This window comes from Ambystoma mexicanum, chromosome 2p (genome assembly GCF_040938575.1).
Source record: "Ambystoma mexicanum isolate Mex_15411 chromosome 2p, UKY_AmexF1_1, whole genome shotgun sequence".
Taxonomy (NCBI): domain Eukaryota; kingdom Metazoa; phylum Chordata; class Amphibia; order Caudata; family Ambystomatidae; genus Ambystoma; species Ambystoma mexicanum.
Window position 1 is genome coordinate 577,600,560 of NC_090923.1, and position 17,169 is coordinate 577,617,728.

At 44.3% G+C, this 17,169-nt stretch overlaps 1 protein-coding gene across 4 annotated transcripts in view; it reads left to right on the forward strand.

The window, feature by feature from the left end:
* The window catches only part of DOCK3 (dedicator of cytokinesis 3), a 2,582,899-nt gene that overhangs the window by 1,978,922 nt on the left and 586,808 nt on the right, over positions 1-17,169 (forward strand). For all 4 annotated transcript variants that reach the window (XM_069644069.1, XM_069644070.1, XM_069644071.1 and 1 more), the window contains one exon: positions 2,865-2,963. In XM_069644069.1, the coding sequence (XP_069500170.1) occupies positions 2,865-2,963 (99 nt within the window). The remainder of the gene's footprint in view (positions 1-2,864; positions 2,964-17,169) is intronic.

Below are 17,169 nucleotides of genomic sequence, written 5' to 3' on the forward strand. Positions count from 1 at the left end.
GAAGATGGCAACACAAAACTGCACTGCTGCATAACAAAGTCTCTGGTGCAGAATGGAGGAGCAAAGATGGAAGCCCTTTGATTCATATAGTCCCACAGGTACCTCTGAACTCCAATTGACATAGTTAATACAATGCCACTTGACTAGCATAGAAGGAGCAAAGATGGACTAGATAGATGCAAGCCCAGAAATGACAAGAGAAGGAAAATCTTCAGGCAGCCATGGGAAAGTCACAGTTGCCTACTGTAGCATAATAGCACAATTAGGCAGCATAGGAGATGGGGGATGGGCATCAATCAGCAAGCGACCATGCCAAAGGCCTTAACGATGCCTATAGGCCCACAACCGGATTCCTTTTTCTCACCCCCATTTCCAATCCTAAAAGTCACAGGAATTCCAACCTTGACCTCGGCCTGGAATTCTCCTCAACTGGCAGACAGCCCTAGGTGGCAACATGATCCCAAGTTTCTGGCCTATCCATGCTAAACCCAACCGCTGTCCTCATCACAGACCTGGCCACCATCAACTATGCTATCTCCCCTGAACAGCTTAAAAGGAATTTGGACCAGCTCCTCCTCCTGAGGTTGGTTCATGTAGGGTGTACAAGATCTATGTTATAGCCTGAGACGGGGGCACTAAAACTGCTTGAGGCAATGAAGTAGGACTTACACTAATAGTGAAATTTCCAAAGAGGGAGGACCAAGAGAGAGTTTTTGAAAGAGGCCAGAAGGAAAGCAAAAAAGAGGTATTGACATACAAGTTGAAGAATGTCCTGTTTGTTCTTGGACCTAGGAGCACACAAGATATGCGCTCATTGTAGCAGTAAAATCTGTGTCAGAAATGAACAAGCGAAGAAGGTGGAAAGGGTTGTGTGATGGAGCGTAAATTAGAACAATGCACACAGAACTTGGTCGTGTAAGGGTGGCACTGAGATATTTGACGAATTGATGGGAACATAGGACAAGAGACCAATGTTTTGTTTACATGGAAACTAAGCTACTTTAAGTAGTAACAACAAAGACGAGACAAGATTTACGCACAACTATGTCACAATAGCCTTACTATTGGATGGGTCTCAGGAGATTGGAAAGAGGTCATATGCTTGTTTTAGGGTTCATCATCTTTGCCTAGTCACCAGCTTTCTCTCTTCTGCTCTGTAATGCCTTCCGATTGTCCTCCTGGCTTTTTGTTGAGAGGGTCACTAGATCTAGTGCCAGGTTTTATAAAGGCCTTCCTGGATGTGAAGATTACTCTAGGATACAGTGCCAGGATCGAGGAGTAACACAAAGGCCATAAAAAATGGGTTTCTACTCAAAGGGATCTAGGGCCTCATCAGGGCCTTGGCAGTATCCCAGCGGTAAGTGCACCTGGATATCGCCAATGCTATTAGTGTTACCGCAACTTGGTCTGGCACAATTTGTGCCAGATCCCGAGTTGCAGTGGTACTGTAATTCCCCATTAATTTTTAGTCCATAGGACTCAATGGGGCTTTTTGGTGCTATTACCGCTAGCTAGCGGTAATAGCTCTGGCGGTAATAGTGTTGAAAATGGCCGGAAAGCTGGAGATTTACCCCAGCTTAAAGCTGGGGGTAAATCTCCTGCTTTCCACCCCAAACTCAGGATTAGACAGAGCGCTAATGAGGCAGTAATAGCTTTACCAACGCGTTTTTGCCGTTCCACGCAACCCATGATGAGGCCCCTAATGTCCAATGTTCAGTCACTATTCTACTTCACAAATGTTCGGTGCGTCTGCACCCAAAACAGAATCCTTCACATTTCTCAGAAGCTCAGGGAGGTTTTTAGTGCTCCAGCCATGGTCCTGACATTGAATATCCTTTTGAGACTCTGTAGACTTGATTAACTCCTACCTGGACAGGACCTGTTGCTTCTCACCTGGAGCTTGCCCTCTTAACCCACCGGTTCTTGATGCATCACTAAGACATGACCTGTTGCTTCCCCTCCAGCCCTAGAAGATTTTGTTATTGCAGCAAGATGTGCTATTGCAGCAAGTCCTGTATCTGACCCTCCTGCTCTAAGGCATGGGTCTACAGCCTTTGGCTCTCCAGATGTTTTGGAGTACCATTCCCATCAGTCCATTTGTCTATTCAGCATAGTGAAGGATCATGCGAGTTGCAATCCTAAACATCTGGATAGCCACAGGTGGCATATTCCTCCCTGCTCTATGGTTTTTTCTGAGTTGGATAATCTTCCCCTCCTACGTAAGTGTTTGTCAGGCTCCAGTAATTCTGAGCCCCAGTCAAGGGATTCCCCACGGATGTAAATGTCTTTAGTGTGTACTGGAAGCTTTGCAGCAACCACTAGGATCTGGGCTTGAGTCCTCAGCAGACTGCTCTGCAGTTGGTGAGAGTGGGGCCTGTGTTTCCTCACACTTCTACTCATCAGAATTTCTAACTCCAGCTATGTATTCTTTGAGATTCTTCGTCATCTTTCTTGTCATGTTATCTAGCTCTCAGGTTAGCTCAGCCAAAACAGATTGAATATGTATTCTCCACGTAAAACAACATATTCTATAGGCCTGAGACAAAAGGAGGCAACTAAAAAGATGTGCAAGGCCAAAGTAAAAATGTATGAGATCCCTGTACCTTTAAAGGGCTACTGGTGTGTGATTCTGAGTGATGGTAGAGCCTAAAGTATGTCTTCATAGTGTAGTAGAATGTATAAAAGAGAAGCATAGACTGCACATGTTAGTGCATATAACAATAACTATCAGGGTTTTGATTTATCATTACATTTCATCAACATTGAACCATTTCAGACCCATGATTTTCCTAAATACAAGTGTTTATTTGGTGTGCTCTTTGTTATTGGCCACTCTTAACATGTGTGTTTTTTGTGATTTTCAGGGGGAGTATGTATCCTGCCTTTTGTCTTTGCTCCGCCAAATGGCAGACACTCATTTTCAGCATTTACTGGATAACTTCCAGAGCAAGGATGAACTAAAGGTATGAGTTATTGTATTACAGGATAATCTGTTCACCGCCAGAGTCAACCTGTTCTTCTCTTAATCCCTTCTCAAGCATCCCATTGCATCAGTGCGGGTTTGATCTGATATTGAGAAGCTGAGTGCCATATCCATTAAGATCGGGTACTTTTCGCCATAATTATGTCTCTGTGCTTGTTAGGTTCTTGCTGCTCAGCTGCATTAATTGGTGTACTTGTATTATTAATGAAGGTCCCCAAAATGATGTGAAGTCTCTCGTTTGTGACAGTCCATTCTTCATGCCACTTTCATGGGAACACAGGACATGTATATGTTTTGAACTTTGTGATGTTAGGATGACATTCATAGGGAAAGAGATAGTTCATCTTTCTGCTTACTTCTCCAGATCCTTTGTGATGTAACCAGATATTGAATTTAAATTTATTTTTAAAGTAAATTGACTAACCATATGCAACTAAAAAGACCATTTTCTAAAAGCCAAGCGGCAAAGGCTGAGAGTTAATCAATACATTATTGTCATAAATTAAAATAGTTGTACGTATGTTTGTTTTCTGATTGATTTTGATGCCTGAGAAAATGACCTAAGCAACTATGTGATATTTTTTGATCAAAGTTCGTTCACCAATGTGAGTCTGACCCTTGTAAATCTTCCTTGCCTAACGTGAGCCATGAAAGTAAACGGAAAGTTAAGACATTATCGGAAAGTCATTTTTGGACTTGAGCAAAACATTTTGCACCACGAATGGGAGTGTTCAGTTGCACTTTTTGCCTTTTGTACAGAGGAAAATGCAATATATGTTATCCACTCTGTGACCTCGTAAAGCAGACCCACAGTAGAACTGCCAATCACTTTTCTGTGTGGTTAGCATTGTCTTGGTTGGTCTGGTTCTTGATCCTTCTCTTGGGTTTCCTAAATCATCCCCCTTCCTTCAGACAACAGTAGCAAATGACTCTGCATAGTTTTAGTAAGGATCTCACCAATGTTCTTCCAAAATCCATATCCTGAGGCCTTCATAGGACAAGATTCCATTAACCTTACAGAGGGAACAATTATCATTCTGGCTCTAGCATTCTTCCTTTGGAATCTCCAGAGTAATGTGAAATTCTTGTTATGAGACCGTGCAATGCGCAAACCTCAACAAACAATAGCTTGTATAAGGCTTTTGTGGCCCCTAGGAAAAGGGAAGTTTTTCACCATCTCCCCTGAATACTGGAATCGTTTTGCTGCATGTAGCAGGAAGCTCACATTCCCTTCCATGGTGGAATGTTTTATCAACTACGGCATGTCTCTTTTTGCAGACGACCATGTTAATTGAGATTTATAGATATACATTTTAAAAACTTAGCCATTCTCTTTAAACCTAACACAAGAAGGTACTGAACAAATAGTATCCCAATTGTTTGCTAACCACTGTATTCACTTTATACTATCCAAGTACAACTCCAAATGGACCAGTATTCGTCTAGGGTAGAACATTTCCACCCTACTGATGAGATACATTAAGGGTGGCCTGTCCACATGGATCAAATGATTGGCAAGTTAATTTAGAAGTACACTTCTTATAATGTGTGCATTCTACCACTAGTTCTGCTAATCATATTGACTGTTCATTTTCGAACAGGTGCCTCAAATTTAAGCTAAGCATTATATCATGTCGCAAAACAAGGAGGGGATTTTCCGTCCTCCCATCACAGAGCATTTCTTTTCCTGAAGATAGCAATATATGCAGTATACATTTACCACCCTTCATTCTGACAGCACCGAAAGCAGCAAGGAAATAATCAATCATGCATCAAAACAAGGCCAACGGCTCAGGTTTGATTCTTGGCTTTAGAGGGGAGCATTGATTATTTCAGTTGTGCTGTCAGAAATATGATGTTGTTTACTAAGAAGATAATCAAACTATATAGTTACCCTGCTGTTATGAGGGATCACAAAAAAATACAGAAGTATTTTCCTTCTTAACCCAGCTTTTAGATAGTGGGCCTCATCACGACTTTGGCGGTAACCCTTAAATCCGGCGGTCGCGCTATTACTGCCGGATTTAAGGGTCCGCCAAATCAGGACTTCGGCGGATTTCTTGGCTGGGGGGAAATCCGCCCGAAAATTTGCGCTATTACCGCCGGCGGGAAATCCACTGGCGGTAAGAGCGTGAATTTTCCCCATTGAGCCCAATGGGGAATGGGGCATTCCCGAATGGGCTCAATGGGGAATGAGGAATTACATTACCGCCGAACTCGTGATCCGGCGCTATTAGCGCCGGGGAGTTCGGCGGTAGGGCTAATACCGCCGGCGGTAATACCGCCGGCGTTACCGCCAAAGTCGTGATCAGGCCCAGTATGTTTATGCTGAGTCATTTAATTCAGGGATCCACTTCTACAATTAAAGCATTACTTACAGAACGAAAGCTTAGCTTGTAGCCATTATTTGTGTTAAAAGAGAGGTTGAAAGCTATAAACTGTATCCTTCAGAAATGTAAAGTCTTCAATAGTTTTGGCATATGGTGGCACTTTAGTACCAATTAATGTATTAAAAGATTTTCGAATACAGTGTGTTGACAAATGGATGGTATTGTAAGGCAGAAACCATCTGTAGATGTTAATAGGTGCATGGATGCTGCATTAGGACTGAGTAAGTGAGTGAGAGTGAATGGTATGATGGAGTGGAGGAGTGCTTGGATGCTGCATTACTCTGCCATGGCAGTGGTCTATAGGCAACATAGGCTGCCTCCCCAGTCTCCCTACCTAGCACCTGGAAGGAGGCCTGCACGTCCAAATAATGTGCCTTTGGCATAGCGAATCTCTTTGATTTGGCAATAAGATGTGTATCAACATGATCATTTCCCAGTCCTATATGCTCAATATGTTATTTCTCTTCGTAGATATTTGCTGTATGACAGCATAGAATGTTAGCCCCACTGAAATCTAAAATATTTGCCCGGAACAAGCCCCATTATTGGATGGGACAGCAGAATGTATTGTTTTTTATAGAGATGTTATAACCACAAATAGCAAACCCATTTGTGGGAGATAAGCTACCATGGAAGTGCTGCATGTAGTCAATTGTGTCATTTCCAAGAGAGGAATATTTCTTCAACAAAAATGCACCCACCCCCTAGGATAGATCTAATATGTTGTAGATCGGATATGTTGCTATTAGATCAGCTGTGCAATCCAAAATGGGTTTTACCGTTGCAGGATTTGGGAGTGTATGTGCCTTGTGTGTGGTGTGTGTGATGGATCCTGCAGAGTACTCACAAAGAACCTACCTTAAGCCTCCTCCCAGGTGACCCGGGAAAGGCAGCCGCTACCTGATCCTAACCTTGGGGGAGGCATTAGCCAGGAGGATGAGCTGGAAGGAGAAGGGTCTGAGGGAATATGAGGATTCCGTTGGGTGAGACGTAGTATTTGTCTTCCTCAGAGGAAGAGATGTCAGTGATGCCAGAATGTGTAATGGCTTGTTGTCAGAGTGAGATTTATTGTTCAAAATCTATCTATTCTGGGGTTGCGCAAACTTTTCTATTCAATCATTTATTAGGCTTAAAGCTCCCCCTTACACAGTTGCCCACATCTATAATGATAAGAACTCTTGTAGCCAATAAGAGAACGTTAAATGTGGTCATCCGAACATTACCATCTTGAGTTCTGATTAAGCTAATTCTCCTTTGATTGCAGACCATTCATTGATTCCTTTTAAATTTCTTCCTGAAAATTAATTTGATAATAGAAGTGAAGTAAGTACATCTAAAAAAAAAATCAAAATGAAAAGGTAATTTGAACATTGGGGACTTCAAGTCCCACAGTGCCCAACATATTGGGACAAGGAAGAGGGATTTGGAGGCACTAGACTGCAAGGTGTAGTCTAGTGATTCTAATGACCCACACCTGAGAGGGCCTGGTGAGTATAAAGGACCGCCTCAGGTGCAGGCTACTAGGAGAAGCAGATGATGGAGTAGTTGTCGAGATTCCACGTTGCTGTGGCAGCAGAAGTTGAATGGAAGCAGAGACGCCGATGCCTCTGGCATTGGTAACGTGGATGCTGGTATTGTGAGGGTTTCTACCCTTAATGACCCTGTTTGCAGAGGTTACGCGGTGGGAAGCGTTGTTCCAGAAAGCCTTCCCCATGGTAGACTTGTATGCACAGGTTGCACGGCGGGAAACGTTAATCTAAGAAGCTTAGCCCAAAATAACTTGTACTCCGATGGCATGTGAGCACCAGAGTGCTTGTGGAGTGAGGAATGCTCCTCTCCCGATTGCCATCTTACCGGGAAGCGGTGGAAGCAGAAGGGGCAGTGGCAGTAGCAGCAGAGCAAGCAGATGAGTATGCAGCACCCAGTTAGTTCACTAGTATTGTCTGACACGGAACTCTTTGTAATCGGCCGTTGGCCACTTTTGAGAATAGTGAATACCAAACTAATGTATAGAGACTAACGTGGCTGACTAAAAATAACTTTGCATACCAATCTGGTACAAAACAACTAAAGTGCCATATTAACCTAGGGAACAGACAAGAAGGTCATAATCGCAATTACAAACGTCGAAGAAATTACCAAAACCTAAACAGGGCAATATTAAAAGAAGGTAACAAAAACTACCATTTCCAAAGCCAAGAAAAGGCAAAACTAAAGCAATTTAATAAGAATCGATATTGCCAAGTCCACAAGAGGGCTAGTAAGAAGCAAGCCAACTGTAACCCCTATTGCCAAAGAGAGGGAAAGGCAATAGTTGCTAATGACCCAAACACGTATTGTCTAAGCCAAAGAAGAGCAAGTGTGATAAAAAACATTTTCAGCATTTGGTTGATAGACGTGGGGGAAAACAAGGTTGGCAGAGGGGCTGCCCTCCTGATAAAAAAAAAAAAACATTCAGGAAGAGAGGAGCATAATCTGCATTGCATGTGGCAATCACAAGTGTGGAACAAACAGCACCATTGTGTTTCATGTTTTCCCAAAAGTAGCAGCCCATACTGAAGTTGTTGATACTGATACTGTAGAAAACCAAAATACTTTTTTGTGGCAGGAGAGCAGTTCTCCTGATAGAAAGCACTCAGGAAGAGAGGAGCATAGCCTGCATTGCATTTGACATAAACAGCACCAATGTGTTTCATGTCCTTCCAGAAGAAGTATTAATTGCTGATGTTGTTGAAAGTCAAAAGACTTTACTAAGTTGTTTAAAGTGAACTTTACCACAGAAGTACTTGTAGTAGTGTTAGGAGTGTTTGGTCCTGGCAGGCGGGTATACCAGGGCCAGGGACTTTGTAGTAGTAGGCCTGGCAGGTTAGAAGAAGTTGTTGAAGTACTGTGTTGTAGTTAAAGACTGTGAAGAAGTTGCAAGACCACTACAATTCTCACTCGCAGCACAATCACCTTACTCAAAATGAATCCACATACACACTTTTACACATAAAACAACATAATATCAATAAAACACAATTACAATGCTTCCTCATTAATATATATCCTTCAATTGAGCACCAAGGAGTGCAATGTTTTCCACTACAACACTGCCCTCCTTCTCTCTTCTTCATCACTACTACATCACTTTTTACTACACTGTCTTTCCCCGACTACGGGAAGGTCTCCTCTCACTACTTTGTCTACCAAAAATAATAAACAAAGTAAGAAATGGATAAAAGGACTTACAATTTACAACAATTCACCATACAATCACACTGATAAGTCGAATCTCTCGCTTTCATTCTGTTTCAATTAACCTTCTGACTCGAAACAAAATTCAACAACCTGTCTGACTCCTGTGAGAAACCTAGCAGTGTTCTCACATCTACTCCCCTGGGATCGTTTATGCAGGTGGCCATGGAAAGGCCATCGCTTTGGATCCTGCCCCTATGTGCAGACAAGCAAAGGAAGATCATACGGGTAGAGGGTCATCGGGATTGGAGGTGGGATGCCCTTAGGTGAGACACTGTATTCCACATCCTCCTTTCAGAAAGGAACCCCTAACACAGAAGTTCTTAAGGGCTATTGTTCACCTTGTTCCCTTGTTTCTGAGAAGGGTAGGAGATATTATCATCCCATATATGTTAAACAGAGTAGGAGAAAAATTGGGGATCAGGTATCCTGGGACAAAACACAGTGTCCCCCGTGTCCCTGGGACAAACAGCCTAACCCTCCCCTGACCCTTCTGGGTCATTATACGGCATTTCTCCTTCACCCCTCTTGGGATGAATAACAGTACTGAGAAGAGGAAGGAACAACTGAGAGTTATGAAGATTACACACTTTCCCCATTCAATTACTGAGACGAGGAAGAGGTAACTGAGAGTAATAGACAAAACACTTACTCTCACCACTTTGGCAGTGGGATGAGGAAGAAGCATGCAGGTCAGGCATGTCCTAGTAATGAGCGGCAGGCAAAAGTAATTAATCAAACACACCTGCCGCCCGTAACCGGACCACAGGTGTATAAGTGGCAGAACACTGAAGTAGAAGGGGAGAAAGAGGAGAAGAGGAAAGCAGTGAAAGAGGAAGCAAAAGGAGCCGTGCAAGAGTAAGAGAAGCCGACGTGCTGTTAGGGAGAATTCTCTCTTTAGGCTGAATTTCCTAACCTAGTGAGTCCCGCAGCAGCTTTGCTGGATTTCTGGAGTTTGTTTTTTTTTCTCCTGCAAAGAGTGAGACTCTTTTTCTCCCACTCTTGGACATGATTAATGGTGTTCCTTTGACTGTTAATGTGTTTTATGGGCTATGGGGTCCTTTACTCCATAGGGTCTCATGTATTTTTACTATATGGGCCTCATCACGAGTTTGGCTGTAGCCCTTAAATGCGGTAGTAACGGTATTACAGCCACATTTAAGGGCTGGCCCTATCACGAGTTGGGCGCTAAATCGATTGTTTTACCTCCAGCTTTTTTCTGGAGGTGAAAATCCCTGTTTTCGGCTGTATTACAGCCGGCTGTATTAGCCCGCATAATTAGCGGCGAAAATTCCCCATTGGATCCAATGGACCCAATCAGGAATGGGGATTTACCGTTAAGGCCCAACTCGTGATCCGGTGGTAATACCACCGGACTGGTCGGTGTTAGGGCTATTACAGTCGGCTGTATTACAGCCGGGAATACAGCCCAACTCGTGATGAGGCAGTGTGTTACACAGCACCCTCCGTGCAGTAACACAGGGGTGTCATAGTGCCACCCCACCATAGACTCCATACCCTGGCACTGACTACTGTCTCCCAGGGCATGTAAAGTCACCATTGGCTTTACTAGTCCCAAATTATTAACAGAAACCAGTACAAACCATCATATTGTGGACGTACTGGTCGGGGCAATTCGATTGCCCCGGGGTCTGTTAGTCGAGGGGGCACGTCTCTGTCCCCCCTGATCGAGTTTTGGCTGGTGGCAGTGGATACTACTTTTTATATTCGACCGCAAATATATCCCAGTGGGATTTTCCCATTGTTTGAGGCTACCAACTTTAATTATTTAATTCTCATAGCCTCGAACATACCGCCAGTTTATTTATTTAATATTAATTCGCCGGTTGGTATTTTTTGCCAGGACTCGATTCTAAAATGGCGTTTGTGTTCTCTTCTGTGACTCCAACCCAAGTCGAGCCCTTTGTTCCACTTTTTGGTGGGCTTCTCCACAAAAGCCTCCAAAAGTGGTGCCACTCTGTCTAGGTACCACTTGGGGTGTGGGAGGGGGTTTAGGCACCCTGGACTTGGTTACCATGGTAACTCAAGTCGCACTCTTGTGTGAGTGGCCCAAGTGGTGAGCCGGCCGGCTCACCAGTTAGCATGTTTGATTGACAGCTAGGCTGAGTGAATGGGGGTGTGCTACATAAAAGCAGGGCTTTGGGGACTGGAACTTCAGAAGTCGCCACAGGACCTGAGAATCCGACGAGGGAGAAGCTGAGCCAACCTACCACGACGACAACACCGGTGGAGCCCTGCGAAAACGACTCACCACTTCCCGACGACAGAGAAGATCTCCCGGCTAGAGAGGCTTCTTCCCCTGACTGGTGGGCACAACCAGTTTACCTTCTTCTCTTCGCACCCCAGCCTGGCTTGTGGTCGAATCGTCCGTGCCAAGCACCCCGGCAACCGGATAGCCACTTACCACTGGACCGCGAATAAAAGGACCGCACCTTTTACCTGAGAACTCCGCAGCTGGTTTCTTCCCTGGCAGTGCAACGGACTCCTGTCTTCCTCCCCGACGAGATCCTCTCTTCCCCCGGATAAAGCACCGACTTGCATCCGCTGCCAGAAACAACTGCCCCCGCTGGAGTATTCTCACCACTTTAAGGTAGTACCGTGTCCACCAGGCCTCCCTTTCTAAAGATTGCTACAAGGTAATAATAACCCCTTAACCTTCTGGACTGGGCTGGCCGCCTTGACCCTCTAACTGGTCCCTTTCTTTTGGTCCAACTCTTTTTGAACCTTTTCAAGACTTTTGTGCACTGCAACCGTGTGACCATGGACACATTTCGTTTTGATCCCCTTAAAGTGGATCCGGCCTACTGAACTCTAAACTCATGGTTTTACTTTGCCTTCCTCTCTTGTTGTCTTCTTGTAAAAGTGTTGCGATCTGTTTCAATTTATTCTCTGCTTTTCTCTCCCTTTTAAAACGAATTATTAGAGTGCCATCTGCGTTAAGCGCTCACCGCTGTCTGAAAATAAGTGGGGCTTTACTTAAGACTTGTCTAATATCCTTCTAAGGGAGTGTATATCTTTTAGTGACCGTGTTTTTGAATTGCTTACTATTAGTGCCTGTGTGTTTTTCTAGATGTGGTTTTAAATAAATAATTATATCTCTTTTACACCACGCCCTGGTCAGTGTTTACTTGTTCTACTGTGTTCTTTTGACCTATTGTGAATACTCTGTATACTGCCTAACTCTTCTTGAGGGAAGTCTGACTGCTCAGCCACAGCTACCAAGTGAATCTGTGTGGTACAGACTGCTACCAAGTGGGATTACTGCCAAACACCTGTAGTCTTAAATCTTTTGCAATGGTCCCAGAGGGAACTGCACAGGTTTCTGCCTAACAGATGCCAGTCTGCCGAATGAGACCCTGGGAGTCCTGCTGGATTGCTGGCCGTACAGAGATCCCATAGAAGGGGAGGCGGGCAGCAGGCACTGTTGGAGAGTGGAGCTTAAACTGTACATGAGAGCCTGAGTGTGCCAAATAGAGTGCCCAGAAACCTGGCTTTCTCTTGAAAGGAGGGAAGCTGTGAAAAGGAGCTGCCAATTCCAGGTAATTTCCGGGGACACTTAAATCACCAGGGCGCTCGAAGAAGACCGTGAATGCAGTAGCCGTCAATTAAATAAGCAAAGGTACCTTTATTTGAATAACAAACTGAATGAAATAAGGAAAACAAAACTTTATTGAATACTGAACTCAATGAAACAAGCCACGTTACCTGTATTTAAATACCAAACTGAATTAAATAAGCAAAGTTACCCTTATTTGAATATCGAATTGAATGAAACAAGCAAAACAACCTTTATTGAATATCGAACTGAACTAAATAAGCAAAGTTACCTTTATTTGAATACTGAAATGAATAAAACAAGCAAAGTTGTTTTTATTGAATATTGATTTGAATGAAACAAGCAAAGTTGCCTTTATGGAATACTGAATTGACAGAAAGTAAGAAGCAAAGGTACATTTACTTAAGCAAAACCAGCATTTATGGAAAACTGAACTGACTAACTGAATGAAGTAAGATACCTGCATTTATTGAACTATGTGAACTGAAAGAAAATAGAAAGATATGTTGAATCAAAGACTCTGAATATTAAGTGGAATCAAGATTGAGAAACCACCCATATGTTAAAGTTGTGAAGCTACATTTGAGAAACTACTTGTTTTGGCTGAATATTGAACTTTAGAAGGAGACCTGTAATATCCTGGTTGCATGACCTGTAATGGGTGGACCGTGTGGTCTGAAACTGTACCAAGACCTGAGTGCTACTGCCTGTTGAATAAAAAGAACTGTGAAAAGCGAATGCCAGGTTCCTGGTTGCATGACCTGTAATGGATAGATCGTGTGGTCTAAAACTCTGCCAAGACCAGAGAATCCCTCTTTGCCAACAAGGAAGTTTGCTGTGGTGAAAGAAGTAAAACAACTATTGGTGAATATCATACTTGGGGAAGGAAGCCCTGAGCTATAAAGAATTGTGGAAATCAAGTGAAAAGACAAAGCTTCAGATACTTCTTTCATGTTATTCTTTTGATGGTAGACTTGGGGAAGGGTATCCTGAGAATGATTGCCTTGGAACTGAGCTGAACTAGAGGAAGAGTATCCTGACCTTTACTAACGTGTGGAACTGTATTTCTGCAAGTCCAAATTAAGGTAAATTGACCCTTGTGGTGAACATATTGACATTAGGGAAGAAGAAGCTGAAGAATAAGCCGGAGCTGGAAATAGTTCAGAGCTTTATTTTTGGAACACTATTTTAGTTTATGGTTGACATCCCAACACCTTGTTTTACCTTAATTGTGAGGGCAACTATAGGATTTGGACACAGACAGACTTCTCAGTTGAACATATTGACACAGACTTTCCTTTATTTCTTTAGGAAGGGAAGTCTCACCTTAGCATAGGGCAAGTTAGGCCTTACTCCATCCTGACCTTTTCTTTAACAAAAAGCTTTTTGTTACACATTGCATCTGTTGTCTGTGTCTCCTTCCATGATGCCAATCTCACACTCCATACACCTCTTTCACATCCCAGAAGTGACAATAGAACGTTTTCCTTCTACACCGTTTGGTTTTCCGGCAAAAGTGCACTCATGGAAACAAATGTCCTCCAAAGCGCTCTGTACCAGTGCCCTTTAAATGAACCTGCACAGCTGGACCGCAGCATCTTGGCTGAGTGAGCAGGGAGGTCCTCCATAAATTTGGTACCGCCAGGCCATTCTTTTTTTACAGTAAGTTTTTATTGGCAGTTTTCAAATTGAACAACTTCAACAGTTACTTCACCCGTCCCAATCCCACCCCTCTTCCCGCCCTCCCATACGCCCCCCCCCCCGCCCTCACTGGTCTGGAGAAGCTCTTGGAGGTCATTGGTTCTGAGCTCAGGATACTTCATTGATTTATTGGTTCTGTGGCCTTGTATGGTGGGGCCTTCCGACGTGTGTCATTTACAAGTCGTTGTCCTCTGGGTTGGCTATTATTAGCAAGAGGGACATAGCTCTGGGGCACCATGCCCGTCGTGGACTGTCTTTGAGATATCTCAACAATGTCGACCATTCCGTGTTGGAGTGGTCCCCTTGTAGCAAGCATGTTAGCCATTCCTTGCGAGTAGCGACCATAGTTTCACAATCCATTCATGATCTAAGGGGTGCTGTGTAGATTTCAATTTGCGGGCTAGTACCAGTGCTGCCGCCATTGTCATAAGGGCATAAAGTTTTCGATCTGCCTTTGATCGAATTTCCGCAAGGGTCCCATTTAACCTTATCATGACTATCCCCGTTTCCTCCCTATTTAACTCCCAACACTTGTTCAATTGCTTCGTAGACGGGCCCCCCTGTAGTGGTCTAGTTTTGGGCAATCCAACCATATGTGACTCCAGGTGCCTATCCCTCCGCACTGCATCCAGCATCGTTGCGACACCTTCAGGTATATTTTATGGAGTCTGACCGTGGTTAAATGCCACTGCATAATTAGCTTCATCCAGATCTCCCTAATTTGGAGTGATCTTGTCAGTTTTGGTATTTGCCCCCATAGTTTTGCCCATTCGGCTGTGTCAATTGTAGAGCCTGTGTCTGCTTCCCATTTACCCATATATGGTTTGGTTGGGGGAGCCTCCCCGTCTTTGATGTGTTTGTATATGTTTGCTACCACTTTCTTCTCTCCTGTGTTGGTGTTAAGGTAGTTCTCAAACAGCGCCAGGTCGCGGGTCCCTGCACGTTTCAAGTCTGGGTGTGTCAGCTAGTGTCTGAATTGGACATAGGGGAATCTTTGGTTTTCCCCTTGGCCGAAGTCGGCTTTACATTCTTCTAATGTTTTGATCCGACTCCTGGTGTACATGTCCCTGACTCTATGGCAGCCCCCTTGTTTCCACGTGTGGAAAGTGTTTGTTTTGTGACCCGGTGAGAATTGTGGGTTGTCGAAAAGGGACATGTAGGGAGAGGGGAAGGAGGCAATGTGTGCTCTGGTAATCACAGAGTCCCACGCCTCGCCCACTGTTCCCACGATTAGAATAGCATACATTTGTGCTGGGCTGTCTGTCCTTGGTTTCCACAGGAATTTCCTCCAATGCAGCCCCCACGACTGCCCTATCCATGCATCTCCAGATTTTTCCCCTATCGTCTATTTGCCAATCTCTAATGACCCTTATTTGCGCAACAGTGTAGTATGCCCTGAAGTGTGGCGCACCCATTGCCCCCGCTACGGATCTTCTCATTACTTTCGCCGCCACTCTCTGTGGTTTATTATTCTAGAGGAATGTATCTGTTGCTTTGTGGAGGTTTTTGAAGAAGCAGGGCGGAATGTAGGTCGGGAGAGACGTGAAGTGGTAAAGGATTTGCAGTAGTACTGCCATTTTCAGGACATTGATGCGGCCCAACCAGGAACTGACCAGTGGGCCCCAGTCTATCAGTTTTGATTTGAGCTTCTCTAGGAGGGGTGGGTAGTTGGCGTGATATAGCCCGCTCACTGATCTGATCAGCTTTATCCCTAGGTATGTTAAGGAGTTGACTACCCATTTGTATTGGAAGGAGTTTTTAAGAGTTTGTTCTTCTGAGTCAGTGAGGGTAAGGTTGAGTATTTCAGACTCATTTACATTTACTTTTAGCCCTGCCACCACCCCGAAGCGGTCAAGCTCCCTTTGTACTACCCCTAGGGATGTGTCTGGTTGGGTGATCATCATAATCAAGTCGTCCGTGAAGGCGGCGATTTTGTGTATTACCCCTCCAAAGGGTATTCCTGCAATGCGTTTGTTATCTCTTATGGTCGAAAGAAAGGGTTCCAAATGCAGAGCATACAGGATGGGGGACAACGAACAGCCCTGTTTTGTGCCCCTTTCCACTTCCACCAGGTCGGAGATGTGCCCATTTATCGCGAGCCGGAGGAGGGGGTGCGTGTAGTTGGCTCTGACTCTCCCTCAGAAGCACGGGCCGAATCCCATTTTAGCCATAGTTGCAAAGAGGAAGCCCCAATCAACCCGATCAAAGGCTTTCTCAGCGTCAACAGCTAGGAGGAGAGCGGGGATTCCTCTCTTCTGGGCCTTTTCGATTAGGAGGGCTTTTCTGGGCCATCTGTCTCCCCTTGACAAAGCCTGATTGGTCCGGGTGGACCGGTTTGGGGAGGATCGCCTCGGGCCTAGTGGCTAGGATTTTGGTGTGGATTTTCACGTCCATGTTTATTAGTGCAATGGGGCGATATGACCTTGGCCTCTTGCATTGTTTTCGGTAGTGTGTTGGTCTGCCCTATGTGGTTGAACAGGTTCGCAAGGTGTGGTATCAGTGCTTCCTTATGGAGTTTATAGAACTCTGCTACATAACCATCGGGGCCCGGGGATTTGTTGATTGGCAGTGAGTTTATGGCGGCCCTGAACTCGTGTTGTCCCCTTCTAAAGTGTCCTTCCCTTCTCCCGTCAATTGTTGTAGCTTTATCTCCATGAGGTACTTTTCTTGGGTTTCTAAAGATGAGTTGTCGGAACTGTACAGGCTGGAGTAGAAATTTACGAATTCTAGGTCTATGTCTCCGGTTTTGGTGCTATACCGGCCTCCCTTTAGGTTGATTTTCAAGATTGTTCTGTCCCTTTCTTCTTTCCTCAATATTTTAGCTAGCAGACCCTCTATTTTGTTAGCTTTGATGTAATACTTTTGTTTGAGGCGCAACAAGTTGCGCTCGGCCGCCCTGGTTTGTATGGCCTTCAATTGTCCCTGTATCGTCCTGTACTCCCTTTTAATAGCAGGGGATTGGTTTGGTCCCATTTTGGTCATTATCTCTTTTAGTTCTGCTTCTAGGTGGGCTTCCTCCAGCCTCAATTTCCTTGCATGTCTTATTTTTATGGCTATGATTCTGCCTCTGATTGTTGCTTTGAGCGCATCCCACCAGGTCTGCTAAGTGATGTCCCCAATTTTATTGGTCACAGAGAAATGTTCGATTTGTTCCATAACTTCTGGGCTGGGCTGGCTATATCAACTTCCAGAGCACAGGTGGCCCCCTGTTCCATTTTAATTTTTAATTTTTAATTTTAATACTAGGGACATTGGTGTGTGATCGGTAAGTGTCCTTGCGT